This window comes from Sinocyclocheilus rhinocerous, unplaced genomic scaffold (genome assembly GCF_001515625.1).
Source record: "Sinocyclocheilus rhinocerous isolate Xijiao unplaced genomic scaffold, SAMN03320098_v1.1 scaffold921, whole genome shotgun sequence".
In the NCBI taxonomy this organism is placed as follows: domain Eukaryota; kingdom Metazoa; phylum Chordata; class Actinopteri; order Cypriniformes; family Cyprinidae; genus Sinocyclocheilus; species Sinocyclocheilus rhinocerous.
This window is the reverse complement of record NW_015640057.1, coordinates 602384-615136: the sequence shown is the minus strand read 5'-3', so window position 1 is coordinate 615136 and position 12753 is coordinate 602384. Positions and strand designations below refer to the sequence as shown.

Here is a 12753-nt window from a genome sequence, read left to right as displayed (position 1 = left end):
CCCCAGGCAAAATATATGAATGGGGCCCTATGTATTTGCACACATTTACAAATTTGGCCTTGAGGTTCCTTTTTTGTTGTGATGCTTGCTGCTGCATTATGTTGCCCCAAAGTTGTGTCCAATGTTTCTACATTTTTCATGCACATGTTATAATGGCTTTCTTTCATGTTGTAGACCACGAAATAGCAATTGATTTACAGTTTTCACAAAAACAAAATAAATTATAAAATGATCAACATCACAATTGAGCCTTTAAACCATTTTTTAAGAAAAGAGAGTCAGAAGTATAAATTATGATATTAATTTAAAACAGGGTTAAGAGGGTGGATTTCCGCATTGGTCTGAACAAAAACTGCAGACGGGATTATTGAAAATGTACATTGATTCTCTGGCAGCAGGAGGCGCTTTTGGAACATCAGAAATACAGCAGTTTCCCTGGTAACAGCTGTAAACAAAGCAGCGCTGCTCATTAGCGCTACGTTATCAGATCAAATGAAAATGCCATCGAAACTTTTCTGAAGACAGTCGGTTCCCTTCAGAGATTCATTCATGTAAAAACTAGTGAGAATGAGAAAAGTGTGAAAAAATATAGCCTATATTGAGGAGGAAAGTCCACTGATGACTGTGATGAGTTACCAGCGTAAGCCTGTGTGCCAAAGTGCATCTAATTCTAAACTATAAAATACACATATTTTTGTTATTTTAACAAATTTAAATGAAAATGAAAAAAATAATGAAAAGGAAATTATACATTTACACATCTAAGGATTATATCAACGAAACAAGTAACATTTAAAACATTAAACATATAATACGCACTGTTACTCAATATTCAATTACAGCTTCAGATACATGATATTTTCATTTGTTACAAGTAGGATACACGAGAAGTGTGTCTACTCGGACACGCAGACGGTTGTCGTGGTGATAAACACTGTAAAAAGCGACCGTTCGCGTGTTCGCGCTTAATGCGCATCTCGTAGATGAAAAGCATTTTAGGGGGCCCTTGGCTTTTGGGGGCCCAAGGCGGTTGCCTACCTTTGCCTAATGGGTAAGTCCGCCTCTGTCTGCCGGCACAGATAGGACCACTGGTTCATTCCTGCTATGGGCATTCTCATGCCCCAATCACATTTTATCACAATCACACTGTAATAATCATTCATTTGAGCTAAAAGTCAAAAATCGCTATGAACTCAGACATGAGTGCGTGTGAATGAGGAATTAAGGTTAAACAGCAGCAGGTCCAGTAGTGGCCTACATTCTGTCACAGGGCAGGAAAGCCGCACTCATGACAGACACAAAGAGAGACAGAGAGAGCTGTGGTGCTGATTCCTGCATAATGCAAGCCTGTCCATCCATACCAAATTCAACTAAATCTTTCTCTCTTCCTCTCTTGGTGACATGCATTGATGATATAGTACTAGTCTGATGCTATAATTGTATTTTTTATTTTTTGCACTTTTCGTGATTCCTGTCATCTATTCTTTCATCTAAAGGATTAGTTTGGAATTTTGGAAAGGAAAGATGATCCAGGTTCCTCTTAAAATGCAGCCAGGAGTAGTGAAAGGCTGTCTAGAGATCACGCTTTAATGATTTATACCGACTGTATGAAGCTGCCTCAGGGATGTGAACATGACAGACAGACAGAGACTTGTCTATAGATGTATAATTTCAGAATAATTTTCTTAGTAATTTTGGGATTAATAATGGAGTGTTTTATTGTATTCATTTGTGTAATGAGTTCAAATATTTGTATGTAAATTGCTGTAAATAGCAGTGATATTTATATTGGAAAGAATAACATTTTTGGTTAGGTTTATAAAATGTTTTTTTAAAATGACATTGCTCCCTGAAAAAGACCATATTAAAGGGGTCATATGATGCTGCTAAAAAGAACAGTATTTTGTGTATTTGGTGTAATGAAATGTGTTTATGCGGTTTAAAGTAAAAAAAACATTATTTTCCACATACCGCGTGTTAGAACGAGCCATTTTAGGTAGGCGTGGTTAACTCTTAACTTTTATAAAGAATATCTCTTTGTATTTGAGACTTTAGTCTTTGCAACTTTACAGATCTTCTTTATGCACCAAGAGCTTGTAACACTCCAAAGAGAAAGGAAAAATTGAAATCGCATCATATGACCCCTTTAAATCTTACTCACTAGTGATATTCATATTTCGACTGGTCGACATAGGATATTCAGACTATTGATCATTTAGTTGTATTGGATATTTGGTATGCAATTACTGTATATTTGTAATATGTAATTACATTTTATTTCTGAATTATGCTTGTTCGTTTATCTGTCTGTGGAGTTAGCCAGAGCATTTATGTGTATATTGTATCCTACGACATTAGTTATTTACCGGCTCTGGCCCATGTGGCACAGTTGGGCTTAGCCAAACAAAAACAAAAAAAGTTACCAATTGGGCTCCGGCTCTGGCACCAGCCCCGGTGGAGAAGTGGTACTTGTGACCTCACCAACTGCAAGGGGAAGATTTGGGGACCCGATGTAATATACAATGAGCGGCAGGCGGAGAAGGGGTCTTGAAGACAGGACCTTGGTTGCAGAATTAGGTTTTGGTACATTGAATGTGACCTCTCTGGTGGGGAAGGAGTCAGAGGTGCAGGAGGTTAAGTGATACCAGCTAGATATAGATGGTGTAAGAAAAAGTGAAGACGTCGAAGATCTTGATGAAGAATAACTTTTATTACAGAATAGTAGTGACAAAGTACAGGCAGCACTTCAGATTCAGCGGAGTCAGAATGAACCCCGAACATCCTAAGCTCAATCATTTTATACTGTATTACGTTCATCTTCCCGCTCAACATGTAAATTAAGTTTCGTTTTAAATGTAAATTGCGGATGACAATGAAAGTGATAGCCTTCCGTTCCCACATCTTCGGTAGACTCAAGTGGGAACAACCAAATGTTAAGGTGATAAGATTAAACAGAATCCATAGCAGTTATTTCATGTACCCTTTTGGTCAGCAGATGGTTCTTGACGGCCTGCTGCTGCTCCCACGCTATAAGTGACAAATTATCGCTCCGGAGGTACTATTTACATATGATTAAGATCGGAAAGAACTATCATTAAACAGAATCCATAGCAGTTCTTTCATGTACCCTTTTGGTCAGCAGATGGTTCTTGACGGCCTGCTGCTGCTCCCACGCTATAAGTGACAAATTATCGCTCCGGAGGTACTATTTACATATGATTAAGATCGGAAAGAACTATCTATATGATAATTAAGCTCTTTGTAGAGAAAGGAGCATAGTTTAATACACAATTTGGAGTGGAAGCTGGGTCGAGGCAGACTATAATTTCTTACAATGGCCTCACCTCCACACACAGCTCGGGCTCTGGAACCACACACCTGGATAGGGGTTGGGCTCGCTCCTTCTCTGCAGTCGGCCCGGATGAGAGTGGGAATACTCACAAGCCGACTGTGCGCCATGGTTATGAAGTTTAACTTGGTAGACAAGAGGGTCATCTCTCTGTGATTTGTGTCACAGAGGGAAATATTCTGACTGTGTTCTGTGCTTATGTGCCAAACCACAGTTCAAAGTGTCCAGCCGTTTTGGAGACCTTGGGTTGGGCCCCGGAAGGAGTACCACCTAGGTACTTCATGGTACTACTGGGCGACTTCAAAGCTCATGTTGGTGATGACAAAGAGACCTGGAAGGGAGTGGTATTCTGTTGTTAAACTTGTGTGCTCAGAATGGATTGGCCATAACAAACCTCATTACAAACCTCAGTGCACAATTTGCCACACCACAAACTGTCAAACACATCTTACCAGCAAACATACACTCGTTTTCATCCTTCTCTCCACTCTCTGAGGCAGAAGTCTCTAAACTCATCCTTTCCAATCATCCTACTACTTGTCCGCTTGATCCTATTCCATCTCATCCAACTCCTTGTTCAAGCTCTTGTTCTATCCAGGCTGGACTATTGGAATGCTCTCTTGGCAGGTCTTCCAGCCACTTCAAACAAACCTCTACAACTAACCGAGACTTGTCATTTGCACTTATATATTGTTGCTCTTTTGTTAGTTTTGACTGCTTTTATTGTCCTCATTTGTAAGTCACTTTGGATAAAAGTGTCTGCTAAATGACTAAATAAATAAATAAATAAATAAATAACTCCATGTACCTACTTCCCGACCACTTTAGGCCAAAGTTTGATGATTGAATTTGTTGTTATATCATTAGACCTGTGGCCGTGTGTTTTGGACACTTCGTAAAGAGAGTAGCAGGGCTGTCAATGGATCACCACCTATTGGTAAGTTGAATAAGATGACGGGGTCTGAAAGCTTTTGGACAGACTTGGGGATACCAAAATAAATCATCTGGGTGAAATGGGAATGTTTGGCAGAGGATCCTGTCTGGAAGATCTTTAGCTCCCACCTCCAGAGGAGCTACTCCTTGATCCTTAGGGAGGCTAGAGACATGGAGTCCGAGTGGGCTCTGTTCAAAGCCTCTATTGTGGAATTTGAGCTGTTGCTAGAAGGTTCTTGCTGCCTGTCACTGTTGCAAACCATCAGTTGTCTTATTTGAGGAAGTATAGGCTGGTTCAGGCTCTTGTAAGTCAGGATGGGAACTTGCTGACCTTGCCTGGTGATATTAGTCAGCACCTCCAAATCTGAGGCCATGGTTCTCAAACAGAAAAAGGTGGATTACCCACTTCAAGTAGGGAGTGAGTTGCTTTCCCAAGTAGAGGGGTTCAAGTATCTTGAGTTCTTGTTCACAAGTGAGGGCAGATCTAAACATGAGATCGATAGAAAGGAGCGGTGGCGGCAGTAGTTCGGTTGTTGTACCAGACTGTCGTGGTGAAGCCGGAGCTGAATGCGAAGGTGAAGGCGAAACTCTCGATTAACCAGTTGATCTATGTTCCAACCACATGAGCTGCTGAAATGTGTTTTCTCAGAAGGGTGTCTGAGCTAAATATGAGAGACAAGGTGAGAAGCTCTGACAAATGGGAGAGACTCGGAATAGTGCCCTTGCCCCTCAGAGTCGAAAGGAGCCAGTTCAGCTGGTTCAGGCTAGGGATGCACCAAAATGAAAATTCTTGGCTGAAGCCGAAAATTAAACACTGGGCCGTCTCCCCATGTATTTAGCCCAAAAAAATTTTCACCATTGTATAAATTAAATAGCCAAAATGTGCTTTTTACCATTTTGTCTTGCTTTTCAAAGAAAAAATAAATATATTACAAAACAACAATTTAAAAATATTTGTTTAACACTGAACATTTTTTAACGTTCTAGCAGACATTACAAAAACAAAGCACAATTTAACTTAAAATTAATAAGTTAGTAAAATAATATTTTTTGGCCATTTTTGAGACCCCTTGAATCAGGCATGCAATTTTTACTGTACAAATAAATGCAGCCTTCCTGAGCAGAAGAGACTTCTTTTAAAACATAAGAAAATATTACAGCTCACAATTTGAACACTATGTGTGAATGTTATAATACATTCATTAATAGCGCTGTTGTAAGTATTATTATCATTATTATTGTTTTACTTATTATTTTATTTTACAGAACAACAGTGAAATGACAACACTGTAACATTTATGAATGCTGATGGAGTTCTTGCTTTTTCTCAGCTTTTATTTTGGCGGAAACCCACAGGAAGACCTCAGTGCTTCTTTTCGTTTGACAACAGCAGATTTATAAATGATTCTCATTACGAATTTGGGAAGATGTTTGTCGCACATATCACACTGTCACATGCCTTGTAAAAATTCAGAAAAATTTTACTGAGCAACTGACGAGTTACACTGTTTCAGCGCAGATTTTCCTCGTGCTTTGAACCCTGGCTAACAAGCAGACAGCGCCATCAGTGCAGGGCTGTCAGAATACCTGCAATTCGTGCGTGTATTAGAAAACATAACCTTCTGCAGTTTCTTTACGAATTGTTTAAGGCCATTTGGCAATTTCAATCATAATACAGTATGAAATCATCAATCATCTAATAACCACCCTCCTCTTCTCATCGAAGACATGCGATGCAGTGCTAAACTGTCTCTCGCTGTCGGTGCTTGTAATGATTGGTCTTTCTTGGACCGTTTTAAATGCTTCCACACTACTGACATGTTTGAAACAATACAGATCTTACAGACTGGCTCCAACCCATCCTCTGCTTATGTCTCTCTCACCCACGTATCTCTCTCTCGCCATGCAAGCCTCACTGTTGCTGCTGATTGGTGATTTAAACAAACCATACTGCTAAGTATTAAACTTGGTGTGCTATGAATGCTACCTCAAATATGGCTTGTTAAAGAGAGGTGTGATGTTACTTTTCTAAGTGATTGGACGAAAGATTTTTCATCAAAAAGATGAAAGAGGGATCAAGAAGGACCGGAGCCATATTTGAATACTAGAATATAATAGATACTTCTAGAGATCAAACTTAGTTTTTTTTTGTATCTTGCTGAATGTGAGGAAGCATCCTTTTGCTTATTGACGGAGATTTCATCTTTGAAGTGTAAAACTTCTTGCTAGACATGCTATCCTATGCAGTCAGACACCCAGTAATTACATTCCTATTTTAGATGACTAATTGTCACTTTATCAACACATCAGGAGGCTCTCGTTGTTATTCAGCGTGTGACTGTGCAAGTCGTTTTAGAATATTTCATGTCTCTGTGTGTCACAGGATTCGTCCTCAGCTGGCAAAGGAAAAGATTGAGGGATGTCACATCTGCACATTTGTGACCCCTGGCGAACCCCAGGTGGTTCTGGGAAAGGACAAGGCCTTCACGTATGACTATGTGTTTGACATGGACTCGACGCAGGACACCATCTATGCCAACTGCACTGAGAAACTCATCGAAGGATGTTTTGAGGGTTATAATGCCACTATTTTTGCCTACGGACAGGTTTGTGTTTCTAGAAAATGTCTTTTCATGTTGACTTTGACACTTCTGGTTAGTTATTGTCCCACATGTGAGGAATTCGAGCACATCCAGGATCATTTAAGATGACAGGTTAAAGGAGTTTGGATTTGACCTAGTTTCACATGTGCGAGCTCTGCTCTGACATCCATATATTCTTCATGTTGTCTGTCTCATTTATGACCTGTGACCTGCATTTCATGGCTGACTTCCTCCAAACGACATCACAGATTTGATATCTGTCTGTCTCTCCCCGTGGCACTGTGTTAATCCTGATTTATCAACAGTCTCACTCATCCGCCAGTCAGACACATCGAACTCCAGCAGAAAAACACATGTGACACCCTCTAGACAAAACACCATTATTTTTATAGCGCTTTTTACAATGCATATTGTGTCAAAGCTTCTTTACAGTGTTAAACAGGAAAATAGTGTGCCGTCCTCCTCAATCGTACTTTTACATCACAACTATAATTGGGTTCAACCAAGCGGCAACCTTGGCGTGGCTTCAGCAACCAGCTCCCGCCTCTTTGCCCATTTTCGATTATCCGGGAGTGACGTGCTGCCAAGATGGTGACGGCCCGCTCCGCCTACTTTGAGCTTCAAAAACGCTCTCCAGAAACCTACGGGTGACGTCACGGTCACTACGTCCATGTTTTTATACAGTCTATGGGTTCAACCTGCACAGTTATAAAATAAATAAATAACCACATAATGAAGTGTTTATTAAACAGTTGAACGTATCGACACTGATCAGATGTTGGTGTTGGATCTCAGACAGGGTCGGGGAAGACGTATACGATGGGCACGGGCTTTGACGTGACCATATCAGACGAGGAGCTGGGCATCATCCCGCGGGCGGTCGGTCACCTCTTTAAAGGCATCGAGCAGAGACGGCAGACGGCCGCAGATCAGGGTCGACCCGTCCCAGAGTTCAAGATCAGCGCACAGTTTCTGGAGGTACAGAGCTTTTGTGGACTGTGCTTTACTAGATTATTTTAATGATCCTTTTGTGTGACTGACTGATATTCCTCCCTAACTACCATTGGTCAGACAAACAAATAGTCCCTATATATGTGACCCTGGAGCACAAAAGCAGTCTTAAGTCGCTGGGGTATATTTGTAGCAATAGCCAAAAAAAACATTGTATGGGTCAAAATTATAGATTTTTCTTTTATGCCAAAAATCATTAGGATATTAAGTAAAGATCATGTTCCATGAAGATATTTTGTAAATTTCCTACTGTAAATATATCAAAACTTAATTTTTGATTATTAATATGCATTGCTAAGAATTTAATTTGGACAACTTTAAAGGAGATTTTCTCAATATTTGTATTTTTTTGCACCCTCGGATTCCAGATTTTCAGATAGTTGTATCTCGACCAAATATTTTCCTATCCTAACAAACCATACATCAATGGAAAGCTTTTTCTATTTATTCAGCTTTCAGATGATGTATAAATCTCATAATCTCATGATATAAATCTTATGATTGGTTTTGTGGTCCAGGGTCACATATGTAAGAAATATGTGCAAAAAACAGTGCAATAATATGAATGGTTTAATTACTATTGTATGGTCTGTCTTCTCTCAGTTGTATAATGAAGAGGTGTTAGATCTTTTCGACACCACACGTGACATTGAGATGAAGAAGCAGAAATCTCACATTAAAATCCACGAGGACGCCAGCGGCAGCATCTACACTGTAGGCGTGACAACACGCACAGTCTCCTCAGAGGCGGAAGTGAGAGTCAGCCATTTCTTTTCCAAGATACTGTATCCAGATATTATGCATGAAGTGTAAGTGACTGTACTGATGTGTGTGTTGTAGATGATGCAGTGTCTGAAGCTGGGCGCTCTCTGCCGCACCACTGCTAGCACTCAGATGAATGTACAGAGCTCTCGATCTCACGCCATCTTCACCATTCACATCTGCCAAGTGCGTGTTTGTGCACCCGCAGAAAGCGTAAGTACCATAAGTTATTGCGGTCACATTCCTACAGCTGCCATATTGAGTAGAAACACACCAAAATGAACAAACACCGTCTAGTCTATTGTTGTGTTTTAATTAACTTTTCATGTTTTTTTTCTCAGCCTCCAGAGCAGGACAATGAAACCGACAATCGACTGGCCAACAGCTCGTCTGAGATGGAAGAGTTTGAAACCCTCACAGCCAAGTTTCACTTCGTGGATCTGGCTGGATCAGAGAGACTCAAGAGGACGGGGGCCACAGGGGACCGAGCCAAAGAGGGCATCTCCATTAACTGTGGATTGGTCAGAACGAGTAATATTATTAAACAATGACACATAATAAGACTGCATATTAATCGCCCACAGGCTAGAATTATATAAGGTGAACTGAAACTTCTCTTTTCTGGCTGTGATGCAGCTGGCATTAGGGAATGTCATCAGTGCTTTAGGAGACAGAAGCAAACGTTCTTGCCTTATTGCCTTAAGCCTTCCTTTGTTCCGCAGACGTTTTCCTCTTGTTTTTTATCCGCCATCTCTATCTTTCTGTCGCTCGACTCGCTAATGTCCGTCCTGTGCTCTGAACTCTCTCTCCTCCACATCATGAGTAGACACGCCCCTTATTGCTGATTGGCTACAAGTTTGGTTTGCAATTCGGCCCGAATCAGTTTTCTAAAGTCTTTTTTAAAAATCGCTTACTCCACCTTTAAAGGAATAGTTCACCCAAAAATTTCAATTCTGTCATTATTTTCTCAGAATGCGGTTATTTTTTCTTGGAAACATTAAGAGTAATTTCGAAGAAGGTCTTTTTCATACAATGATAGTTTGAAGTAACAGTGACTGTCAAACTGTAAAAGGCATAAAAACGAAAGCAGTCCATATGCACTATATTCCAATAGGTTTGTATGTAGAGCAGATCAGAATTCAAAGCATTATTCTTTGATAATTTTTTCTGTCGTTGTAGCTTTGAAATCAAACATGTAGCCTTTCAACAAATAATGTCAGATTGGACGTCAACAACAAAATGTGTTCTTGCATGTCTCTTGACCAAATATCATTGATGCCACACCTGACAACTGGTGCCATATTTGATGTCGGTGAATATTATAATTGAATGACAACTTAAATTTCAGTCAATTTTAGTCAAAGTTATCATATGATTTGAGAAGACTTGAAATATAGCACGCAAATATTCCAAATCTTCTCAATTTTTCAATCTAACAATAGTCAAATTCAGTTAAAATTCTTTAAATAAATAAATATATAGCATCTATAAAATGCTTTTCACAGTATTTCCCATGAACAGCATGCAAATTTGGAATAGCGGTGTAATAACAGGATAATAACAGAATTATAACACGATAATGACAATTTTTGACTGGCGAGCTTAAAATTCTTTAATCAGGATCATAATACCAACATTAGGGATGCATTTTCAACAATGTATTGCGATGCAGCAGACTTGATCCACATCCGGACAAAATATTAATTTGGCATTGTAGCATTAGACAGTACGAGTAAATAAATAAAGCTGGACATTCTCTCCGGTTTCTTAGTCGAACAGTGATGATCTCCTGCACCAGCCCATCAGATCAGGACTTCATGGAAACCCTAAACACACTGAAGTACGCTAACAGAGCTCGCAACATCAAGAACAAGGTGGTGGTGAACCAAGACAAGGCCAGCCAGCAGATCAGTGCACTCAGGACGGAGATCGCCCGACTGCAGATGGAGCTCATGGAGTACAGAACGGTGAGATTCTGCTATAAAAATATTTGTTAGGCCTGAGAAACTTCTATGTGAGTTGGATTTCAGTTCCAGCATGTCTTCAGTGTATCCTCAACATATATAGCTCAGTCATGAAAATCTAGACGCAGGCTGATGGATCCTTTACATGCAGTCTGCTATGACTTATTTACAAGCTGATTGGTCTCTGCTCATTCTGCAGCCAATGAGATTGCTTGCTCAACATGAAATAGTCTGGTTCATTGTTTGCTGTAAGCTGGTCCTGCAGCGCACTGTCAAAGATGCTCTGAAACCCTCCACCTCCCCCAGCACCACCTGTCTACATCTGCTACAGGATTTATTTACTGTATTCCTATTGCTGCTGCAGCTTGTCTGACATGCTCACAGCAATGTGTCTGTGTATCGGTTGGTAGTAGCAAGTCCAGCAGCAGCGTGCGTAACAGATCTAGTGGGCCACGACCAAATGCATTAAAATGCTAAAACTTTAGTTTAGTTAATGAGTGATGGTTCATAATTTGACCTGCTAACACTGAGTTTAGAGGTTCAGTTTCAAGTATAGATGATTACTGAACTTGGACCGCCAGATGCAGTCCTACTTAAAAATAAAAATGTTTCCAAAAAATCATAAGCAATCTGCTTGGCTGGCTTCTGCATAATTTCTAGAGTCAGGGTGGATTGGTTTATAATAGTTCACTTTGAAACAAATTTGTTCCCACAGCACTACAATAAGAACTTTTGAAGAATGATTAGTCAACAAAATCCCCCTGAAATAGTTGGTAGAAAACAGCCAGTCTTTAAATCTTTGGGATTTTTTCATCACTCAATGTCACTTGAAGAGCCAACTCTTAGTTGTTTTATCAGTAAGCGGCCATTCACTCAAAACTAGTGAAAGACGTGAGTGGTAAAATGTAAAAAGGTCCATTAGGTAGTGCCACCACGCTAAACAAGTGCTCTAGATGAAGCAAAACATGCACAATGAAGTATGCTGGGGCCTTTAATGCCTGATTAATATGATTAAATAGTGTCAGCTAAACAGTGCTAAAATATTACGTTATTTTTTTTTACGGCAGGCTTTACCAATCAAGGGATTGCAAACCCCTAGACGTTCATTTCAGATAACTTGTGAAATAGAAATTTATGACATAGGGGTTTAGCTAATAAATAATATTGTGATTCTTTTATATAAATTGTGTGAATGTTTGGTGAATGAAGTAAGTCTGTCTGTGTTTCTCAGGGGAAGCGTATGGTCGGAGAGGATGGGCTGGAAAGCATCAACGACATGTTCCATGAGAACTCAATGCTGCAGATAGAGAACAATAATCTGCGCATGCGCGTGAAGGCCATGCAGGAAGCCATCGATGCTCAGGGCGCTCGGCTCACGCAGCTGCTCAGTGAACAGGCCAATCAGGTGCTCTCCAGAGCAGGTACAGCACGGCAAATACGGCCAATCAAAGACTTTGTAAGATGTTTGATAGTTGTTGACAGAATTTGGACTATGTTTTCAGGTGAAGGCAGTGAGGAGATTGGAAATATGATTCAGAATTACATCAAGGAGATTGAGGATCTGAGGTATTTTTACATTTTTGCTGATATTCTACTGTAAATGAGGCTAATATTATAAATCTATACTGTTTTTTAGTGGTTTTTGTACTGAATAATGTAGAATTCTCTATCTATCTATCTATCTGTCTGTCTGTCTGTCTGTCTGTCTGTCTGTCTGTCTGTCTGTCTGTCTGTCTGTCTGTCTGTCTGTCTGTCTGTCTGTCTGTCTGTCTGTCTGTCTGTCTGTCTGTCTGTCTGTCTGTCTGTCTGTCTGTCTGTCTGTCTGTCTGTCTGTCTGTCTGTCTGTCTGTCTGTAATGTTCTTTAATGTTATCCATGTTTTTTTTGTTTTTTTTTAAGTATCGGTTCAGGCACCGTTTAGGCACCGGTACCGTTTTAAAAGTATGGATTTGGCACCGGTATCGTAAAAAACCCAATCGATACCCAACCCTAATCTTCTGTCTGTCTGTCTGTCATCTATCTTCTGTTTGTCTGTCTGTCATCTATCTATATCTGTCTGTCTGTCTGTCATCTATCTGTCTGTCTGTCTGTCTGTCATCTATCTATCTATCTATCTATCTATCTATCTATCT

The 12753-nt window shown here is 40.0% G+C and overlaps 1 protein-coding gene across 1 annotated transcript in view; it reads left to right on the top strand.

The window, feature by feature from the left end:
- Positions 1-12753, top strand: part of kif21a (kinesin family member 21A) — a 60152-nt gene that overhangs the window by 19794 nt on the left and 27605 nt on the right. Inside the window, exons 2-10 of the mRNA XM_016568444.1 lie at positions 6666-6888; positions 7681-7863; positions 8500-8649; positions 8737-8871; positions 9000-9179; positions 9295-9382; positions 10405-10625; positions 11854-12043; positions 12125-12188. Coding sequence (XP_016423930.1) covers positions 6666-6888; positions 7681-7863; positions 8500-8649; positions 8737-8871; positions 9000-9179; positions 9295-9382; positions 10405-10625; positions 11854-12043; positions 12125-12188 — 1434 coding nt within the window. The remainder of the gene's footprint in view (positions 1-6665; positions 6889-7680; positions 7864-8499; positions 8650-8736; positions 8872-8999; positions 9180-9294; positions 9383-10404; positions 10626-11853; positions 12044-12124; positions 12189-12753) is intronic.